Source organism: Rattus rattus, chromosome 1 (assembly GCF_011064425.1).
Source record: "Rattus rattus isolate New Zealand chromosome 1, Rrattus_CSIRO_v1, whole genome shotgun sequence".
Classification (NCBI taxonomy): domain Eukaryota; kingdom Metazoa; phylum Chordata; class Mammalia; order Rodentia; family Muridae; genus Rattus; species Rattus rattus.
Window position 1 is genome coordinate 33,172,031 of NC_046154.1, and position 18,795 is coordinate 33,190,825.

Genomic DNA, 18,795 nt, shown 5'->3' on the forward strand with positions numbered 1-18,795 from the left:
CCTATGAAGGCTGTTCACTGTTGTCAATGTGAGGCCTTCAATCTTGCTTTCCAGCCAGCACTTGTTATTTGGGGGTAGGGTGGGGTAGGGTGGGGTGGGGTAGGGTAGGGCAGGGTAGGGAAGTCCAAGGAGAGTCAGAGGGACACGGGCCCAGTATGAAACTGATGCTCACCTTTGTACAAAAAGGGCCAGGGATGCCAGGGGTGGAGAAATTCAGCCTCGCCCTGTTCCCAGCATGACCTAAACGAACCCAGCAAGCCAGGGCAAGGCCTCCAATACACACTAATCAACTCCTGGTCTATAAAACAGTTTCCGGTGGACCACCCTGCAGGGACTTCCCAGTCTGCTGGGCCAGTCAACGGTCAGGAAGGAGGAAGCTGAGGCAAATGGACCAGGTAGCAAGGAGGAGGGCAGGGAGAAGAAGGGTCATCTAATCAAAGACCCAGACAAGCCTCAAGTATTGATTTTAGGTGTTGTTCCCGACATGGGTCTGACTCAGGTTCAGGAAAAATAACCAGCACACATCAGTGAAGGCATGACCATCTCAGGCTAATCGCTGAAGCACACCTCTTGTACAAGTCAGAAAACATGTGTTTTCTTTTTCCGGTGTGTGTGTGTGTGTGTGTGTGTGTGTGCATGTGCGCTTGTGTGTGTATGTATATGTGTGTGTGCATGTGCACCTGTGTGTGTATGTGTGTGTACATGTGTGTGTGTGCGTGCATGTGCGACTGAGTGTCTACACCCAAGCCCTGTGCATGTGTGAGGAACACACTGTATAGCTTCTTCAACTGCTCTCCATCTCCTTTTTTATATTTATTTATTTATTTTGGATCAAGAGGTGGTGAATGCCTCCAATCACAGCATTCGGGAGACAGAGGCAGGCAGACTCTGTGAGTTCAAGTGCAGCCTGGTCTACATTTAGGCTAACCAGAGTGGCATAGAAATATCCTATTCCAAAAAGAGGAGAAGTGGGGGGGGGAGAAAAATGAGGGGGGAAGGGAGGGAAAGGGGAAAAAAGGAGGCGAGAGAGAGAGAGAGAGAGAGGAGAAAGAGGGGGAGGAGGAGGAAGAGGAGGAGGAGTAGGAGGAGGAATAGGAGGAATAGGAGGAGGAGGAGGAGGAATAGGAGGAGGAGGAGGAGGAGGAGGAGGAAGGAAGAAGGAAGGAAGAAGAAGAAGAAGAAGAAGAAGAAGATTTGTTTTATGCATATGGGTGTTCATCTGCATGTATATTTATGTACCATGTATGTGTCTACTGTACACAGAGAGCAGAAGAGGGTGTCCAATCCATTAGATTCTCTGGGATTGGAATTACAGATTGTGACCTACCATGTGGGTGCTGGTAATCAAATTCAGGTCCTCCAAACAGGCAGCCAGTGCTTTTAGCCCCTGAGCTGGGCTGGAGAGAGGGCTCAGAGGTTAAGAGCACCAGCTGCTCTTCCAGAGGTCCTGAGTTCAATTCCCAGCAACCACATGGTAGCTCATTCCAATCTGTCATGGGATCTGGTGCCCTCTTCTAGCCTACAGGACTATATACAGGCAGAAGACTATATACATAATAAATAAGTCTAAAAAAAGGAAAACAACAACAAAAGTTTAACCCCTGAGCCATTTCTCCAGCCCCCTTCAGTTTATCACTTGAGATAGCTGAATCTAGAACCAAACCATTCTGCCTTGTGTCCCTTGTGAACACTGCTCCAGCTGGAGCTGCTGAAACCCGACCAGCCCAGGACCCTTAACCCTGTGCCTTTCTTCCATAGTTGAAGCTATCCTAAGCGTCTGGCTCTAGAAAGTACAACGGCTCACCTTTCCCTGTCCCAGCCCTAGGATCAGACACTGCTCCAAAGAGACAAATACTTTTAGCCATAGATAGTGGCATATGCCTGTGAGCCCAGCACTCAAGAGACAGAAGCAGAGGCAGGAGGATTGTCACAATTTAGGGGCCAACGTGGTCTATATAATGCAGTGGTTCTCAAGCTGGAGGTATTATACCAGATATTTACATTAACATTCATAATAGTAGCAAAATTACATTTTTGAAGTGCTAATGAAAATAATTTTATGGTTGGGGTCACCACAACATGAGGAACTGTATTAAAGGGTCCCAGCATTAGAGGGACGAGAACCACTGGTATAGTGTATTTTAGGATAGCCAGAGCTACAGAGGTGAAACATTGTCTCAAAAGAACCAAGAAATTAAAACAAAAAGAAACCTTTTTAAAAAACAAACTTACAATACAAAAATATTGTGTCACATTTGAAAACTTGATAAAAAAAATTTTTAATTGTTCAGTTTCTTTTTAAAACAGAGGCTGGAGAGAAGGCTTAGCCAGTTAAGATTTGAATTCTAGCACCCACATGGTCAGAGCAGCCTGTAACACCAATTCCAAGGGATATCGCGCCCTCTACTGGCCATCTTGAATACTGCATGCATGTGGTGCACAGACTTACATGCAGGCAAAATACTCAAACAGCAGGAACGACAAAATCTTGATTTTTTTTTATTTTTAATTATACATACACCAGATCCAGCAAGATGGCTCAGCATGCAAAGGCACTTGATGCACAAGTAGGACAACTTAAATTTAATCCTTGGATCCTACATAAAGACTCAAAACACAGAGGCTTACAGGAGGCCTGGTGGCTCTATAGCCACTTAACTAAGGCATGAGGGTCACTGTTCAGTTCTGCAGAAAGAGCCCAGCTCTTTTGTCATCCCCAAGCTGGGGTCGTTTCTGGGGACTTTCCCTCTCCAGTCTTGTCCACTTAGCCCTAAGTGGTGAGAGTCCAGAAGTTCCTAGACCTTCTCCAGGTGACAAAGGACAGGAAGAATCTAGGAAGGAAATTGTGAAGCCTAGTCTCCAAGACAGGCATGTAAAAGGCAGAATGGGGTGTGGGTTTGGGATCATCAGATCCATAGGGCTCCTGGGAACGGGGCCAGAGCTTGCAAAACCCAGTTGTAAATGGAGCTTGGTTTCTCAGGAAGAGTCAGGGCTTTCTGCAGAAGAGGGTGTCTCAGGAAGGAATCATCATCACAAACCGGAAGAGAGGGAGACTGGCTTACGGGTTGCTGCATGACTCATCACTGGCCCTGCCAGCTGCCTCTGCTAAGTGCTGGACAGCACAGGGCCTGGGAACACTGGTGGAATTCCTGTCTAGTCCCCTCACCAGAAGAGGACCCAGGCAGGTAAAGTGGTTTTTAACTCAGACGTGTCACTTAATAGTTCCACCATCTGAAAGGTGGTTCGCCACAGAGAATGATGCTTACTAACACTGAGCACAGATACAAGAGGGGCGTGGGGAGATGACAGGACAGTGCACTGAGTTCAGCAGGGCTAACCATGAGCTTGCCACGTGCTCAGCACCAGTCATGAGATTGGCACTCAACAAGGATGTGTCGGGTTCCCTCTTCTGCTTCCACCCTCCAGCACCAGGCACCAGGCACCAACCAAGCACATGCCTGTGTGTCTTGGTACCCACTAACCCCATGTCCTTCCTCCCTGCAGCCTCCCAAAGCCTCTACAACTAGGTATCTAAGGATACAATAAGGAAGGCTGCAGCATTTCCAGCCCCACCAACTCCAGGTCTTAACTTCACCCTTCCCAACCTCTGAGTGACACTTTCTCAACTCTTCAGTTATCTGAGGGCAAGCCGTGGTGGTGTGTGTCAGCAATCCCAGCACTCGGGAGACAAAGGCAGGAGGATCACGAGTTGGAATCAAACCTTATCTACACAGCAAGACGCTTTCGATAGATTAATATGCAAATAAGACAAGAAAGGAAGCTGGTGTGCGTGTGGTCCATGCCTTTTATCACAGCACTTGGGAAGCAGAGGGAGGTGGGTCTCGGCGATTTGAGATCAGACTGCCTACATAATTAGTCCCTGCTGAGGTAAGGCTGTATAGTGAGACTCTGTCTTTAAAAAATAAAATAAGGGGGGTTGGGGATTTAGCTCAGTGGTAGAGCGCTTGCCTAGCAAGCGCAAGGCCCTGGGTTCGGTCCCCAGCTCCAAAAAAATAAATAAATAAATAAATAAATAAATAAAAAATAAAAAAATAAAAAAATATCATAAAAAAAAAAACAAAACAAACCCAAGAGTAAGACAGATAATATCCAAATCATAGACACAGCATCCAATATAATCGAAGGGACAAATAGTTCTGAGTTTCTCCACGAAGTAGGATGATTCTTGGCAGTAAAAAAAAAATAGTATGCAGGCAACAGACATGAACTTTTACCATCATAAGCCTGTGTGAAAAGGGAAGCCATGTCCTTATAGAAGGAGTCTATTTACCTAAAACTCTAAACAATACAGTGTCAACACAAGGGAGCAACGTGAGGGAATGACTGGCACAGATTCAAGACACCACTTCCTCCAGAGGGAAGGCACTGAGGTAGGGACACCCAGAAGTCCTCAAAGGCACCTAGTTAGATGATGGACACATGGAAAGCCAGGCATGGTGGCACATTCTTGTCACCCCAGCATGCGAGAGTTGGGGGGACGAGGATTAAGATTCAGGGATAACCTCTGCTATATAGTAAATTCAAAGCTAAGTTAGGCTCCATAAGACCCAGTCTCGAAAAGCAAACCAGGACTGGAAAGATTGCCCAACCCTTAAGAACACCTGCTGCTCGTACAGAGAAACCAGGTTCAGTTCCCACACAGCAGCTCACAACAATCCACCCTCCAGTTCTGAGGAGATCTGACACCCTCTTCTGACCTCCCAGGGCACCGGGCATTCACATAGTACACAAAATTACATGAAAGCAAAACACTCATCTACATAAATAAAAATAAACCTTTAAAAACAATGCAAGAGGTGACAGAGACACGGTTTTTAAAAATGTTATTGGGAACTGGAGAGAGAACTCAGTGTTTAAGACCACTGGCTGCGGGGTTGGGGATTTGGCTCAGTGGTAGAGCGCTTGCCTAGCAAGCATAAGGCCCTGGGTTCAGTCCTCAGCTCAAAAAAAAAAAAAAAAAAAAAAAAAAAAGAGCACTGGCTGCTCTTCCAGAGGATCCTGGTTTGGTTTCCGACACCCACATTACAGCTCACAACCATCTATAACTCCAGTTCCAGCCCCTGGTGGCCTCCTTGGGCACCAGACATGCATCCAAAATGCCCATGCACATCAATAAGGTAATTAAAAACTAAATAAAATCAATAAAAAATATTATCACTTTTTAGGCTAAAGGTGTATATAGTTATGTTGGTGGTGTCTTTTACTATAAAACCATTTTATTGAAACAACCAATGTCCTTAGAAGACACCTTCATGTGCTTAGACAGGTGAGACATGACCAAAGTATTGGCACCCAGTAGTAAGTGCTTGGTTCTGAGTGTTTTAGCTTCCTGAGCCTCAGTTTCCCTATATGCAAACAAGGAAGACTTTGTCCTCCTGGGTGCAGGTCCTGGGTTCCCTTTCTCCCTCTCCTCTGCGCCTCTCTCTTCTCTAGCGCGCGCGCACACACACGCGCGCACGCACACACACACACACACACACACACACACACACACACACGCATGCACACACAGAGACAGCCAGGCTCTCTCTGCCCTGGGTCACTAGTGGCCCTCAGAATGCTCATAGTAGTTCCTGGTGCTCTGGAAGGGGAGCTCCGGTCTTGGTCTGTTTATCTGAGGCCCTTCAGCTTTTTTCTGCGTTTCTCAGCGATAAATGGAGCCACCATGATTGCTCAACCCTATAGCTGCAGCACACAGAAAGCCGAGGAATGGGGCCACTGGGTTGTTTAAGGCTAGCCTGGGCTATGTAGCTTGACCTTGTGTCAGAAAGAACAACAAAAGCCAAAGGAAATAAAGCTTCACGAGCACAAAGATCTGCCCATCACCTAAGCCCCAGGTTGATATTGTAAAGGGCTGTGCTCGACTGAGGGATGGTGACCAGTGACCTGTCACCTCTTGAGAGTAAGAGACAGGATGCTTTTCTGCAGTGTGCTTAATAACATTCTTCATGGACTCCCCCATAGCGACTGGTGTCAATGTCCCTTCTTTCCCTGGCATTTCCTCCACCACTGTGCAACTCCTGTCTTGGGAAGGTATTTACTTCAAGAAAAGTGTCCCTGGACCTGAGTGTGACTCCATCCCTGAACCGGCTTCAGTTCACAGCCTATGTCACTGAACTGGAGTGGCCCGCTCCCCACCAGGCAGGGAGGTGTGACCTCCCACCGCTGTGGCTTCAGCTTGTGCAACTGGAAGCCTGGACCAGGCGGGTGGACCTGTCAAGTGGTTGAAGTGAACCTGCAAGGCCGTTCTATTCCGGTTTTGCCCGGTGCACGGAACCTGCTTCTGCAGCGCCAGTGCCTTAAGCAGTCGCGGTACAAGCCTGAGGCCGCCTAGACTTGGCGTGGCCGGGGGCGTGGCTAGAGATGCTGGGGCGGGATCTGTTCAGAAACGGGGCGGGACCGGTTCGGGCCTACCGGGGGGCGGGGCAGGAGAGAGGCGGAGCAGGAAGGGGCGGCGGCCCTGCCCGGCTTCCGCGTCATTGCCCTTAAAGCACCTGCCCGCCTGTCGCGGCTACTAAGGTGCCGTCAGAGCCCAAGACTCGGCTCCATGGACACTCTACGGACGGCGTCCGGCGCTCGGCGGGGTGAGTGCTCCCGGGTGGGACGGGTGCTGCGCTGCGTTGGGTCCCGCTCTGGGAGGGTCGCGCTCGGGCAGTGTCTCCATCGCTGGTCGCTGGGACCCCGCTGAGTTCACCCTGGTGCGTAGAGTCGGGTGTCTTGGGGCACCCGGCGCTCGCGGGGCTCTAGCCAGGACCTTCTCGCGTCACCGGGCCCAGTAGCCAACCAGAGTCGCCCAGCAACTTTTCTCCCCGTGGGTCACCCCGGAAACTTGTCCTTCCCGGAATGGAGCGCTGTCCCTGAGACGAAGTATGAGACTCAGGGACGAAGGCGGTGACCACAATGGGGAAGCCCCTGGGTCCCCTTGCGCACTTCCAGCCCCAGTTTCCTTCTGAGAGCCCCGCCCCTGCCTCCTGGGTCCCTTGGGTTGGCGTGGAACAGAACCGAGTTTGGGGGCGGAGTCAGACCAAGTTCAAATGTTTGTATCACAAACTATGAGTTGATGACCTTGAGTAAATTCTTACTGCCCTGTGCCTTGGTTTCCCCCTTATAAAAATAACTTCTTGCTCAGAGCTCTTGAGAGCACAGCTTGTGGGCTGACACGTGAGAATGACTTTGAATAGTGTGTCTTCTCAGTTCATGTTGCCTCATCCTGTGGAAGAGAGGCTGAAAGAGACCTATATTGGGCATTCCTTGCCCCTAACTCTGTGGTCTGGTCAATAGGAGTTGTGATGGACGCATTCCAAGAATGTGAAATATGAGTGACCCCTGTGGGAAGAAAGTTGTCCAAGAAATCAGCCCCACCATGAGTCTGTGGGGGCTTGAGGACAGACACAGCTGCCAAGGTCGACCTCAGCCAGACCAGGATCCTGTGGCTAAAGAGGCCTCTGCTTCCGAGCTGCAGATGAAGGTGGACTTTTTCCGTAAACTGGGATACTCGTCTTCTGAGATCCACAGTGTCCTGCAGAAGCTGGGAGTCCAAGCAGACACCAACACGGTGCTGGGGGAGCTGGTGAAGCACGGTTCAGCTACTGAACGAGAGTGCCAGGCCTCCACAGACCCCTGCCCCCAGCCCCCTCTGGTGCCCCGGGGTGGAAGCACCCCCAAGCCTTCCACTGTAGAACCCTCACTCCCAGAGGAGGACAAAGAGAGCAGTGACCTGAGACCAGTGGTCATCGACGGAAGCAACGTGGCCATGAGGTATGTGTGGAGAGACCTGTGGAACGGTGTCTGCGACTCTTCCTTTGGGAAGGGAGCTTTGCTTTTCTCAAGGACTTGTGAGGAAATGCAAAAGTTCTCTGTGAGATCCCACCTTGTGCCAGAAGGACCCCTTAAGCCTTAAAGATTTCCTCGGGGGTGTTTCTAGAATCCTGTAAGAAGGAAAACCGCTCAAACCCTTGCCCAGAGTCACACTTCTTGATAAATGAGAAGCCTTCTTTGCCCAGAGTGTACCTTGTGCCATGTGTCTCCTGAGACCAGTCCTCTCCTTGCCTGTGGCACGAGGCAGGACAGTATAGAGGATTAACCTGTGGGCTCAAGAGCTTTCCAGGAGCTAGTTGAGCCCTTTCTTCAGTCTCCTGTCAAACTTTCCACCCAGGTGGCCCCCATGGGGAGAAAATGCATAGAGCGTAGAGAGGTACAAGAACCCAGTGAACAGGTGCTATTTATTCAGTGGCTCGAGCCCTCCTGGATCTCCTTGTCCCAGACTCGAGCTCCCACAGAAGCAAGGCTTATTAGTTACTCGGAGCTTCCTAGCCCTAGCCAGCTGTGACCTCTTGGTCAGACCTGGCTCATCCGCTGCGCTGCGTGTGCACCAGTGGCCTGATGCTCTGGGCTCAGGTGAGCTGTACTGAGATCTATACCAGCTGAAGCCACTTGGGCTGGACTGATCTCTGGGGGGGTTCCCAGATCTCTTGTCGCCTTTGCATATCTCTCAGGGAATGGGGTGGGGTGGAGGCAGAATGTGAGCCAGCCTGCCTCTGACCTTAAGGAGCCCTGACTTCTCCCTTCTATCCAGGCCGCACCCTCCAGCCCTGCTTTCTCCCAGTTCCCTGCACAGCGGGCTGGTGAGTCAGGGCTGGGTGGATCAGTACAAGGAAAAGTTCCTGTTGGCAGGGACCCGGGGAGACCCCAGCAAAAAGAACAGGAAGAGGGGAAGTCTCCTTTCTAGATGCCCTAAGGGCTCTCCCAAGAGGACTGCCCAACCTGTTATGACGTCAGCTTCTTCCCCACCTGGCATTTGGTCCTACCTACTCCCAGCCCAGCTGGGTCAAGTGAGCTGTCCAGCTGGTCCTGACCCTACTTAGCTAGCATGGAGGCAGCCCTTCTCTACCATCTTTGGGTCTGTCGTCACATCTGTAAAATGGGCTGATCCTGAGCTGGAAGGCCAAGAAATGCTGGCTCCCATGCCAGAGGGCAGCAGGTCCAACTGGTTACCTTCAGCGTCTGGAGTTCTCTCTGAGGTCCTGAGCTAGGGGAGGAATTAGGAGGGGTCTGGCTTCCCCTGAGAGGCCTGGGCTGGGTGTTATGAGTCTTGTGGGCAGCCATGTGCTCTGTGTATTTGTATTCTGGGCAGGGGAAGGAGGGGCCTGGACGGGAGGAGGGGCAGTAGTGGAGGGGAGCTGATACCAGAGACAGACAGACACTGTCTGCCCCTCCTTCTGCCTGCCCGCCTGCCTATCTGCTGGGGGTTTCTGAGCTGGGGTGGCCACGGAAGGGGAATTCCAGCCTCACACTTCCTGTCTCAGCAGCTGCTGGGTTCCTAGCCTGCTGCTCCCCACACACACAAGGGCAGGCCAGCTAGCCCCCACCATATGCAAATCGTGGGGAAATTCACCTCTGTTTCCTTCTAAGGGAATTTTCCTCCACTAGCTAGGCCCAGCCCAGGCAGTTCTCACCTGGGGAGGCTAGCCCTGCCTTGTCCTTGGGCAGGAATGGGAGTTTTCCACAATCACAACCCATCGGGCTGGGGGCCCTGAACTGTGGGGGCCAGCAGGACTCTGTGAGTGGGAGGAAGTTGGTTTTCCTGGGCCAACCAAGCTTCCTGCATTGCAGTGAGCTGAATGAGCTGTCCTGGTGTTCTGGGCCTCAGGCCTCAAGTGCTCTCCCTGCCAAGAATAGGCCTCTGACTACCTGCTGAGGAAACATCCCAGTGCCAGCACTGCTGAGAGCAGACTTGTCCCCAGCCAGGGTTTGAAATGCCCACAGGCAATATGCAACTTAAGGACCTTGGCATCTTAGGATCCTCACACTCGTGTGCTGGTCCAGGAGGGGCCTGTGAGTCCACATGTGGATTCTGCACACTCAGGACAGAGAGCCACAAGATAGACGCCTGCCTCACATCTGAGGGAGGCAGTGATGGGGCAGCACTGGGCATTGTGAAGCCCCAGACTGGGACCTGCCCTGGCAGGTGCGGGAGGGCTTCTCAGAGGTTTTGACATGTCACCTGGCTTCCAGAAAGAAGAGCTAAGAATTTGCTGCAAATCGCTCACCATTTCTCTGGCTGTGGGGATGCTTCTTCCTCTCCATATGCAGAAACTACCTTTCTCCCACATACACTTTGGGTCTTCTGTAAGGGACAGCACTCAACCCAGCAGCCCCACACCCTGGTTCAGCTTTCACCTCTTAGCACTAAGCCAGGGAACTTGTACAAAGTTCCTTTCTAGCCTGAGAGTCATTGTCTAGGTGGACTCCATGCCTTTCCCAACCATCAGGGCTATTGGTACCTAAGTAACAACAGCAGGGTGGTTCTGATCACCGGCTGCTGTGTAACTGGTCTCTGGACCATCGGAACAGAGGGGAAAGGGACAGCAATGGCAGTGTATTTCTTGTGGGCTCGCTGGTGATTTGTTGTAGAGCACAGAATGGCTAGGTTTGCAGCTCCCAGTGAATATTAACTGATTATGAGCAAGCTGCCTGGGACCAGGAGGGTGTGAGTGCTCCCTCAGGGTGGACTTTGTTTCCTCCACAATTCCGAGACCTCTAGACCTTGGAGCCTCGCCCCAAGATAGCCTCCATACCTCCAGCTGCCCCTCTTCCCACTCTATGTTCTCTTGGGGCTCCAGCTATCACTCCCCCAAAGCTACCCACAGGATGTGGTCTGCCATGGACTTGCCTCTTTTGCGTAACATTTATTCTGTTTTATTTGCCAAATATGAGTCTGAATTGCTCACTCTGGGGCTAACAAGAGGCAGGGCTTGCTGGGGAGGGAGCCCCAAGCTCCATCCCTCCTTCCTTCAGCACTCCCAGAGATCCACCTCGCCAGAGACTTTGGCCTCGAGCCCTAGGGAAGTTTGTCCCTCTGGGGTGAAAGAGCTTGTCTACAAAAGCTGTCCACCAAGCTTGTGGGCAGAGACACAGACCAGGGCGAGCATCTAAGCTGCTTCCGAGGAAAGCCATGTTTAGATAGAACAAGGCCAAGGCCTGGTGCCCCAGCCTTCCTGTGAGCAAGCAGAGTTCCCCCAGCAGTTTCCTGCCCATCTTTCTGCCAAGGGTCACACCCTCCCTGGGAGGGGAGGTATGGGGGGGCGGGAGGAGACTGGGGGGGGACAAGGAGGGGCAAGGCAGTGTTGCAGGGAACCAGCCTCTTGAGAGGAAAAGAGGTTGCCTTTCACTTTCACACTGAAAAGCTCCTGGCTCTGTTATTTCCTGATCCTTGTGGAGGGATGACTCCCCGTGCCCCTGAGATCTTATGCACAGACTGAACTTTAATCCGGTACAGTCTGGTTTCTCCCGCTTAACGTGGCTGGTGCCTCCCTCCCCCGCCTCCCTCACTGGTGCCTCCTTGCTATGTAGTGTTGAGGGAAAGAGGTGACTCAGCCTGCATGTGCACAACTGGGTCCCCGTGGTCCCTACAACTTGGGTGGGGCAGGATCCCCAATTCTCCCATCGCTTTTCCCCACCCCCAGGTATGTTGCAAATGGCCTGACCCTCCCCCTCTACATGGGGAGCCAGTGTGGCTAGATTCCTGGGTGGATCCACACTTTTAGGAGATGGAATCGTAGGGAAAGTCCCTTCCAGGGGCTGTCCATCAGGCACTGTGGGAACCAGCCCAGGGACAAGGCCTTAGGCCCTACTGGCAGAGGGCCATGGTCTGAGTCGTGCAGTTGCCCAGCAAGGCCAAGCAGGACTAGACTGTGGCTCACTTCTTACTTCTGCTCTGGCCTGGCTGACTACAGACCAGCTACTCTGAGCTAACCTTGCCCTTCCCTGCCAGCCATGGGAACAAAGAAGTCTTCTCCTGCCGGGGCATTTTGCTGGCTGTGAACTGGTTTCTGGAGCGGGGCCATACAGACATCACCGTGTTTGTGCCATCGTGGAGGAAGGAACAGCCTCGGCCAGATGTGCCTATCACAGGTACGTATGCCCTCTGGAAGTGGGATAGCCTCACCGTACCGGGGACTCTGGTGCTCCCCAAAAGGGTCTTTAAATAGTGACAGCACCTTCTAAACTGTAAGAAGGACCAGCCTGTCTTTTTCCAATTCCTATTGCTTTCAGTAGCCCAGTTAAGACAGGAATGGCTGGAAGTCACCTGTGTAGCTTCAGGACGTCTTCCTCATCCTATTGGAGGCGGGTGTCCCTCCTTCAACGTCTCCAGTGGCAGAGGGGCAGTGTAGCTTCATGACTGAGACTGTGGGTACTGGGCCAAGAAAACAGGGTGAGATGCTTGGCCCTAAGTAACTCAGGTCAAGAGCCATAAGTAGCCATTAGCCGTGGGCTCCTCGTCTGTGAAATGGGGCAGGGCGGAGGTAGCATCCTCCGAACACTGCTGAAGGACCAGTTGAGAATGGTACAGAAGTGCTTAACCCAGCACAGTGTGAAAGCTCAGCTCCAGGTGAATGCTCAATGCAGTGTGAATGTTCAGCACAGTGTGAATACCCAGCAAGCACAGTGTGAATGCTCAGTGTAGTGTGAATGTTCAGCACAGTGTGAATACCCAGCAAGCACAGTGTGAGTGCTCAGTGCAGTGTGAAAGCCCAGCACAGTGTGAATGCCCAGCAAGCACAGTGTGAGTGCTCAGTGCAGTGTGAAAGCCCAGCACAGTGTGAATGCCCAGCAAGCACAGTGTGAGTGCTCAGTGCAGTGTGAAAGCCCAGCACAGTGTGAATGCCCAGTGCAGTGTGAATGCCCAGTGCAGTGTGAATGCTCAGTGCAGTGTGAATGTTCAGTGCAGTGTGAATGTTCAGTGCAGTGTGAATACCCAGCAAGCACAGTGTGAATGCTCCGTGCAGTGTGAATGCCCAGCTGCAGCTGTCACTCTCATGAAAGCCCCCACCTTGAGGAGAAGTGACATGAGGCAGCTCTTTAAGAAGTCTGCAAATCTGGGCCAGGCTAGGGGCTTCTGGGCCTCTTCTGAACAGAGCTGGGAGTGTTGTTTTGAATATGCAGGGGACAGGGCCAGGACACTTCTTCCTAGACCGCTGTGGTATAGGCAAGGCACACAAGCCAGAGGGGACACAGGAAGAGCCTCTCTCGGCTCCACACTCTTGCTGAGTGTGATGGTCCTGCATAGAGGTGCACTTAGCTTTCTACACAGCTGGTTTCTGTCCTCCTGAAACTGGTATAAACAGCCTCTGACCCCAGCCGCTGTGCGCCATGGAACCCTGTGGGTCCATCTCCCGGTCTGCAATGGTCCCTGACCTGTTCATCCCCCAGACCAGCACATTCTGCGGGAACTAGAGAAAAAGAAGATCCTGGTGTTCACGCCATCCAGGCGGGTCGGTGGCAAGCGTGTGGTGTGCTACGATGACCGATTCATTGTAAAGCTGGCCTACGAATCCGACGGAGTGGTAGTGTCCAATGACACATACCGGGACCTCCAGGGCGAGAGGCAGGAGTGGAAACGCTTCATCGAGGAGAGGCTGCTCATGTACTCCTTCGTCAATGACAAGTACGTCACAGCCGGAGACTGGCTCTGCTGGGCTGCAGCTTTGGGGGTGACATGCGTTGCAGAGAGAAGGCTGGGGACAGTAGAACTTTTTGATAGGGGGCTTGGCACTTGAAGCCAGCTTGAGACAGAACCAATACGTCCCTAGATGGCTCTCTCACCTGTGGCAGGGCACATCCCAAGATGCTAGCCTGTGGCCTCCTGATAGCTCCCAGGCTAGGGAATGCCCTGAAGATGACCCTGGGCTCTACCCTCTGCACTGAGGGGTCCCATCCTCTGCGGTGACCCAGCCGCAGACTCAGAGACTTTGGGGACATCCTGCAGACAAACATCTCGGGAACTGGGCATGTCGCTCCCTCTTTCCTTGTTTCCTCTTCATGACTTCTATCTCCTGAGAGTTCCATTCACCTCCCACAGGTTCATGCCCCCTGACGACCCTTTAGGACGCCACGGGCCTAGCCTGGACAACTTCCTGCGTAAGAAACCACTGCCTTCTGAACACAGGAAGCAGCCATGTCCCTATGGTGAGATCCAGCTCTGTCCTCAATAGCCTTTTTTTAACCCTACCTTTTCTCTTGCCTGCCCCACCCCACCCACGCCCGCTTGTGGCGTCCTTGTGGGGACCACCCTTTCTAGACCACCTAAATCCCAAGTCGTGCCTCTTACCCCCTCTGGCCCCACTTAGAGACCCTCTCTGTCCTTGCAGGGAGAAAATGTACTTATGGAATCAAGTGCCGGTTCTTCCACCCCGAGCGGCCAAGCCGCCCCCAGCGCTCTGTGGCTGATGAGCTCCGGGCCAACGCCCTTCTCTCGCCCCCCAGGACTCCAGTCAAGGACAAAAGTAGCCAGAGGCCTTCCCCTGCCTCTCAGCCCAACTCCATGTCCCTAGAGGCTGAGCCAGGCAGCCCAGATGGGAAAAAACTGGGTACCAGATCCTCCCCAGGCCCCCACCAAGAAGGCTCAACACAGACCTGTGCTCCGGCCGGCAGGAGCCTCCCTGTTAGTGGGGGCAGCTTTGGGCCCACAGAGTGGCTCCCACACACCCTGGACTCGCTCCCATACACCTCCCAGGAGTGCCTTGATTCAGGCATTGGCTCCCTGGAGAGCCAGATGTCAGAATTGTGGGGGTTGCGAGGAGGTAGCCCTGGGGAGTCGGGCCCCACTCGGGGTCCTTATACTGGTTACCAAACCTATGGATCCAAGCTCCCTGCAGCGCCTGCCTTTTCTCCCTTTAGACAAGCCATCGGTACTGGCCATTTCAGTGTCCCCACCGACTATGTGCCCCCGCCACCCACCTACCCAGCCAGAGAGTACTGGTCTGAGCCATACCCATTGCCCCCACCCACTCCAGTCCTTCAGGAGCCCCAGAGACCCAGACCCAGGGCCAGTGGGGACCCCTGGGGCAGGGTGAGCGACCTGGCCAAAGAAAGGGCTGGTGTGTATACCAAGCTGTGTGGTGTCTTTCCCCCACACCTGGTAGAAGCTGTGATGGGTCGCTTCCCACAGCTCCTGGACCCCCAGCAGCTGGCCGCTGAGATCCTTTCTTACAAGTCCCAGCACCTCAGTGAGTAAACCAGAAGGTGGCTCAAGGGGCTACCAGGCATCACAGATCGGTCCCCAGCCCCTGGCCTACCCTGGAAGTTGGACAGAGGGACAAGTGGAGCAGGCAAGGGAATCCTCAAACCAAAGATACCATAGGATTGGTTCTGGCCCTGTGGCCCTCTATCTACTCCCCACGGGTCAGAAGCGATCACCCTGTTGATACACATTGTATCTCTGTCATTTAAGGAGACGCTGCCGGTCAGGCCGTCCATCCGTGGCTGATGCCCAAACCCTCTTTTTTTCTCAGAGGGCAGGGTAGAGGGTCTGGGGGAGCAGAGGTCTGAGCTAAACCCCACCCTCTACCCTGTCCCTGGGACGCCGGCACCACCGGCTAGTTGGGCACCATGTGCCTGCCCTCTGAGGCCCCCCTCAAGCCAATGCGGCCTCATCCCTGTTCACAGGGTGTGAGGCTTCATGTTAGTAAGCAAGATGCTTGTTTTAACCCACTCGCCCGCTCTGCCCACCTACCCCACCCCACACACACCAGGGCTCCAAGGCCCTGTTTCCACACCTTCCCCTTCCCCACAGGTGGGAGGACACACGTACTACGCCATGTACAGAGACAAGATTTAAATGTTTTAAACGAAAAGATCATCAAAATAAAGGCTATTGCCAGTCATTTGAATCATTTTAAGGGGTAGCTGTCTTGCTGTGATTGGTGGGTACAGGTGCTCTGGAGTGACAGGCAGCCAGTAGGGCAGATGGCACTCCTTGTCCTCAGGAGGGTTCCCAGAAACAGTTGGTCCCTTGGAACTGAACCTGAATAGGAGGTGAGGTGGCCCTGGACACAGCAGGTGGCAGCTGCAGGAAGCAGAAGTGCAAGAGCAGAGCCCTATGGCTTCAGCTGGGCAGGGGCCTACGGGGGTGGTAGCGGGTGGAGCTGTTCCCCTTTTCTCTGCTGACAAGAACTGAGGGTCGGAAACAGGGAAATGATTAAAGCTATAGAGGGTGGGGTGATCCCAGTGGGTGAGGGAGCCCTGGGTGCTGCACGCAGGCTCCTCCCAGGTCTGCTGTATGTTCAGAGAACCAGGGTTTGCAGAGCAGGGTGAGGGGAGGGCTGGGGTAGCGGCAGCAGCTGGGAGAGGCCCTGCCACAGACTCTACCAGCTGGAGCAAGGAACTATCCCTCCCAGGCCTCAGTTTCCTCATCTGTGGAATGGGAATCCTAATGGCAGCTACCTTACAGGCTTGTCACGAGGGTTCGGTGAGATAATACATGCTAGGTATGTGACCTGCCTCCCACCGCCACACAGGAACTGCTCATTAAAAGGCTTCCATAACCGTGACTCCTGTGGGCGGGCTCACGGGGCTGACCCCATCCACCGCGTCAAACTGCTCAGCAGCCCTAGACAAGCCCAGGCAAGATGATGCCTTCCTCCATCCTCCCAGCTCCAACTTCAAACGTGAACATGAGTATTACATATTTTCAATGAGAGGCTAGGCTGTCACACAATTCCCAAGCACATATCAACCAAGGAAGAGGGGAGAAAATTACAGCTTTAATAATCCTACTTCTGAACAATCCCTCTGATTTGTACCCAATGGTTGGTGTAGCTGAGAGTGTATTTTCTGTTTTAAAAACTACTCCAGTCCAGAACGGCTGTGAGGCTCTGAGAGAAAATGTCACTCTAGGCATCCTCCCCACCAGTTCCACCCAACTCTTCCCTGCCCACCCTTCCAGAAGTTCCTGCTTTAAGGTAGGGATCAGGAGCCTTGCGCATGTGTGAGCTGCAAGCCTCCCTCCCACAGGCATTAAAGGTATCTATCCCTGCTTGTTTCTCCCAGCCTTCTCAGGAGCTTTTTATCAGCATAAGGAGAGACAGTGATGCCTTACTTATACTCAGAACGGAACTATATTGTCCAGGGCTCTGGGAATGTAGCCAATCGTGCACTGAGTGCAAGGCTCAGCACCAGGTGTTGGACCTGTCATCCCAGCATCTGGGAAGAAGATTCAGGAGGGCCAGAAACTCAAGGTCATCTTTGGTTACAAAGCAAGTTGTCCAAGCCAAACTGGCCTGCGTGAGTCTCTGTCTCAAACACATTTTAAAATAAAACATATAGACACACAAACACTCTGATGTATTTATTCTCAGGTTAAAAGGCCGTTTGTGGGCATCTGTTTGTCTTTATGGGATAGGAAGCTAAAATACCGGACAGTCAAGTTCATTATCAGTTACTTGGCACTGCTGAGTGACTTGCCCAAGGTCCCACGGAGGAAGGCAGGCTGGAGCAGGGCTTTTGGTATTCTCCCTGATCCCAGAACCTGATATCAGACGACAGGGATTCAAGACCCTCAGAAGTGGGAAGTGGGCTTGCCCTCCCATCGAAGCAACTACAATGCTCACCTGCTCGTAGGGCCCTCTCTGTACAATACTGTGGCACTTTGGGACCGTGAGATTCAGGGGTCCTCCAGAAGGGGGAAGTGGGAGACTCTCCCACTGGCTTCCTTAGCCAGCCTTGGAGTTATCTGTGACTGTCCTATGGGGGTGAGAATGGAGTGACTCCACAGACAGGCAGTGGCCTATGGCAGCTGGCTATGGGTAATGTTAGGAGGCAAGGCCTGGCCCTGCTGGTTCATTGAAACCAACGAGGGCTACAGATTCAGACAGTAGGTGCCAGCTAGGACTGGGCTCTGGGGAGACGAGGGTCAGCTTGGGCCTTCTGATGTCTGCCTTGGTGCCCGTGCTTCCTGACAGCTCAGCTCAGCTGAAGTAGCCAGCCACAGGGCCATGCCTCCAGGCCTCTTTCTCAATCTCGCTTCCGGGCAGGGCTACCCAGGCAGCCAGGCTCACAGCCAAGGTTGCTGCTGCTTCTCTGTGACTTGCTTCAGCGTTAACGCCAGAGTTCTCACCACCTTGTCCTCTGGCTAAGGCAGCTCGGACAGGGGGAACCTTGACTTCCCACCCGTGAAGAGGACACAAAGACGCCCCGCCTCTCCAGATATTATAAAAGAATGCCTTAACCGGTGGCAGCTAGAGGTAGTGCGCAGTAGCTGGCAGCCCTGACTACTCACTGCCCTTCTCTCGGGGCTTCAGCTGCCCGACCCACAGAGATCCACATGTGAGCTTAACGGGAGAGGGTGGCAGGGACAGAATGTAACTCCTGGGACCAAAGCTCAAGCCACTAGGCTTGCTGCAAGGGATCAAATTCCAGGGAGCTGCCCCAGCTGCTCCTCACTCCAGGTCTTCCTGGTTACCTGAGCCAAGCTGGTGATGGGGAAACTGGTGCGTATGCAAATTCTCTGTTGGGAAATGATCCCAGGGAGCTGAGCTGGGCCTTCCCACCCTGCCCTCCCACGAGCACCAGCAGGTAGTGACCTCTAGGTGCTTCAGCAAGTTCTGCTCCACAAGACTAACCCCTTGTGAGGGGGTGGGGGGACCCCAGCCTTCTCAGAAGCCAAAATGGCTGGTCTGCCCTTGCTTGTAGACTGAGACTGGAAACCTCTGTACTGCTAGCCTGAATGGGGTGAAGCCCCCCGCCCCCCCTCTGGGTCACTCTCCACTCGGCCCTCATCAGACTTCTTCAGGATATGGGACTATCTGGCAGTCCCTGGAGATCCTGGTACCTAACTAAGAACAAAAGAGATACTGTGCAAAGCCCAATTGGAGTGCTAATGCCCCCCAAACTGTGGGTGTCTTTCAGGGGATTAGGGTAGCCAGCTGTGGGGGCAAGGCCAGTGCCCATCTCTGAAGCTCCATTTCCTACTTCCGTTTTTCCCTACTACCAAGG

General features: G+C 53.0%; 1 protein-coding gene across 1 annotated transcript; it reads left to right on the top strand.

The window, feature by feature from the left end:
• Positions 1–6,506: 6,506 nt before the first annotated feature.
• Zc3h12a (zinc finger CCCH-type containing 12A) lies at positions 6,507–15,695 on the top strand. The gene is made up of 6 exons (XM_032898224.1): positions 6,507–6,605; positions 7,303–7,779; positions 11,795–11,934; positions 13,234–13,468; positions 13,883–13,989; positions 14,172–15,695. Exons 2-6 carry the CDS (start codon positions 7,337–7,339, stop codon positions 15,035–15,037), a joined length of 1,791 nt encoding a protein of 596 aa, XP_032754115.1. The 5' UTR covers positions 6,507–6,605; positions 7,303–7,336; the 3' UTR covers positions 15,038–15,695.
• Positions 15,696–18,795: the final 3,100 nt, after the last annotated feature.

What these genes read in the sequence shown, in the direction of transcription:
- Zc3h12a (XM_032898224.1), top strand. Translation starts at nt 7,337, where the DNA reads ATGAGTGACCCCTGTGGGAAGAAAGTTGTCCAAGAAATCAGCCCCACC. An exon ending in GGAAGCAACGTGGCCATGAG is followed by an intron (nt 7,780 to 11,794) that starts GTATGTGTGGAG and finishes CTTCCCTGCCAG; the next exon opens with CCATGGGAACAAAGAAGTCT. An exon ending in GAAGCAGCCATGTCCCTATG is followed by an intron (nt 13,990 to 14,171) that starts GTGAGATCCAGC and finishes CTGTCCTTGCAG; the next exon opens with GGAGAAAATGTACTTATGGA.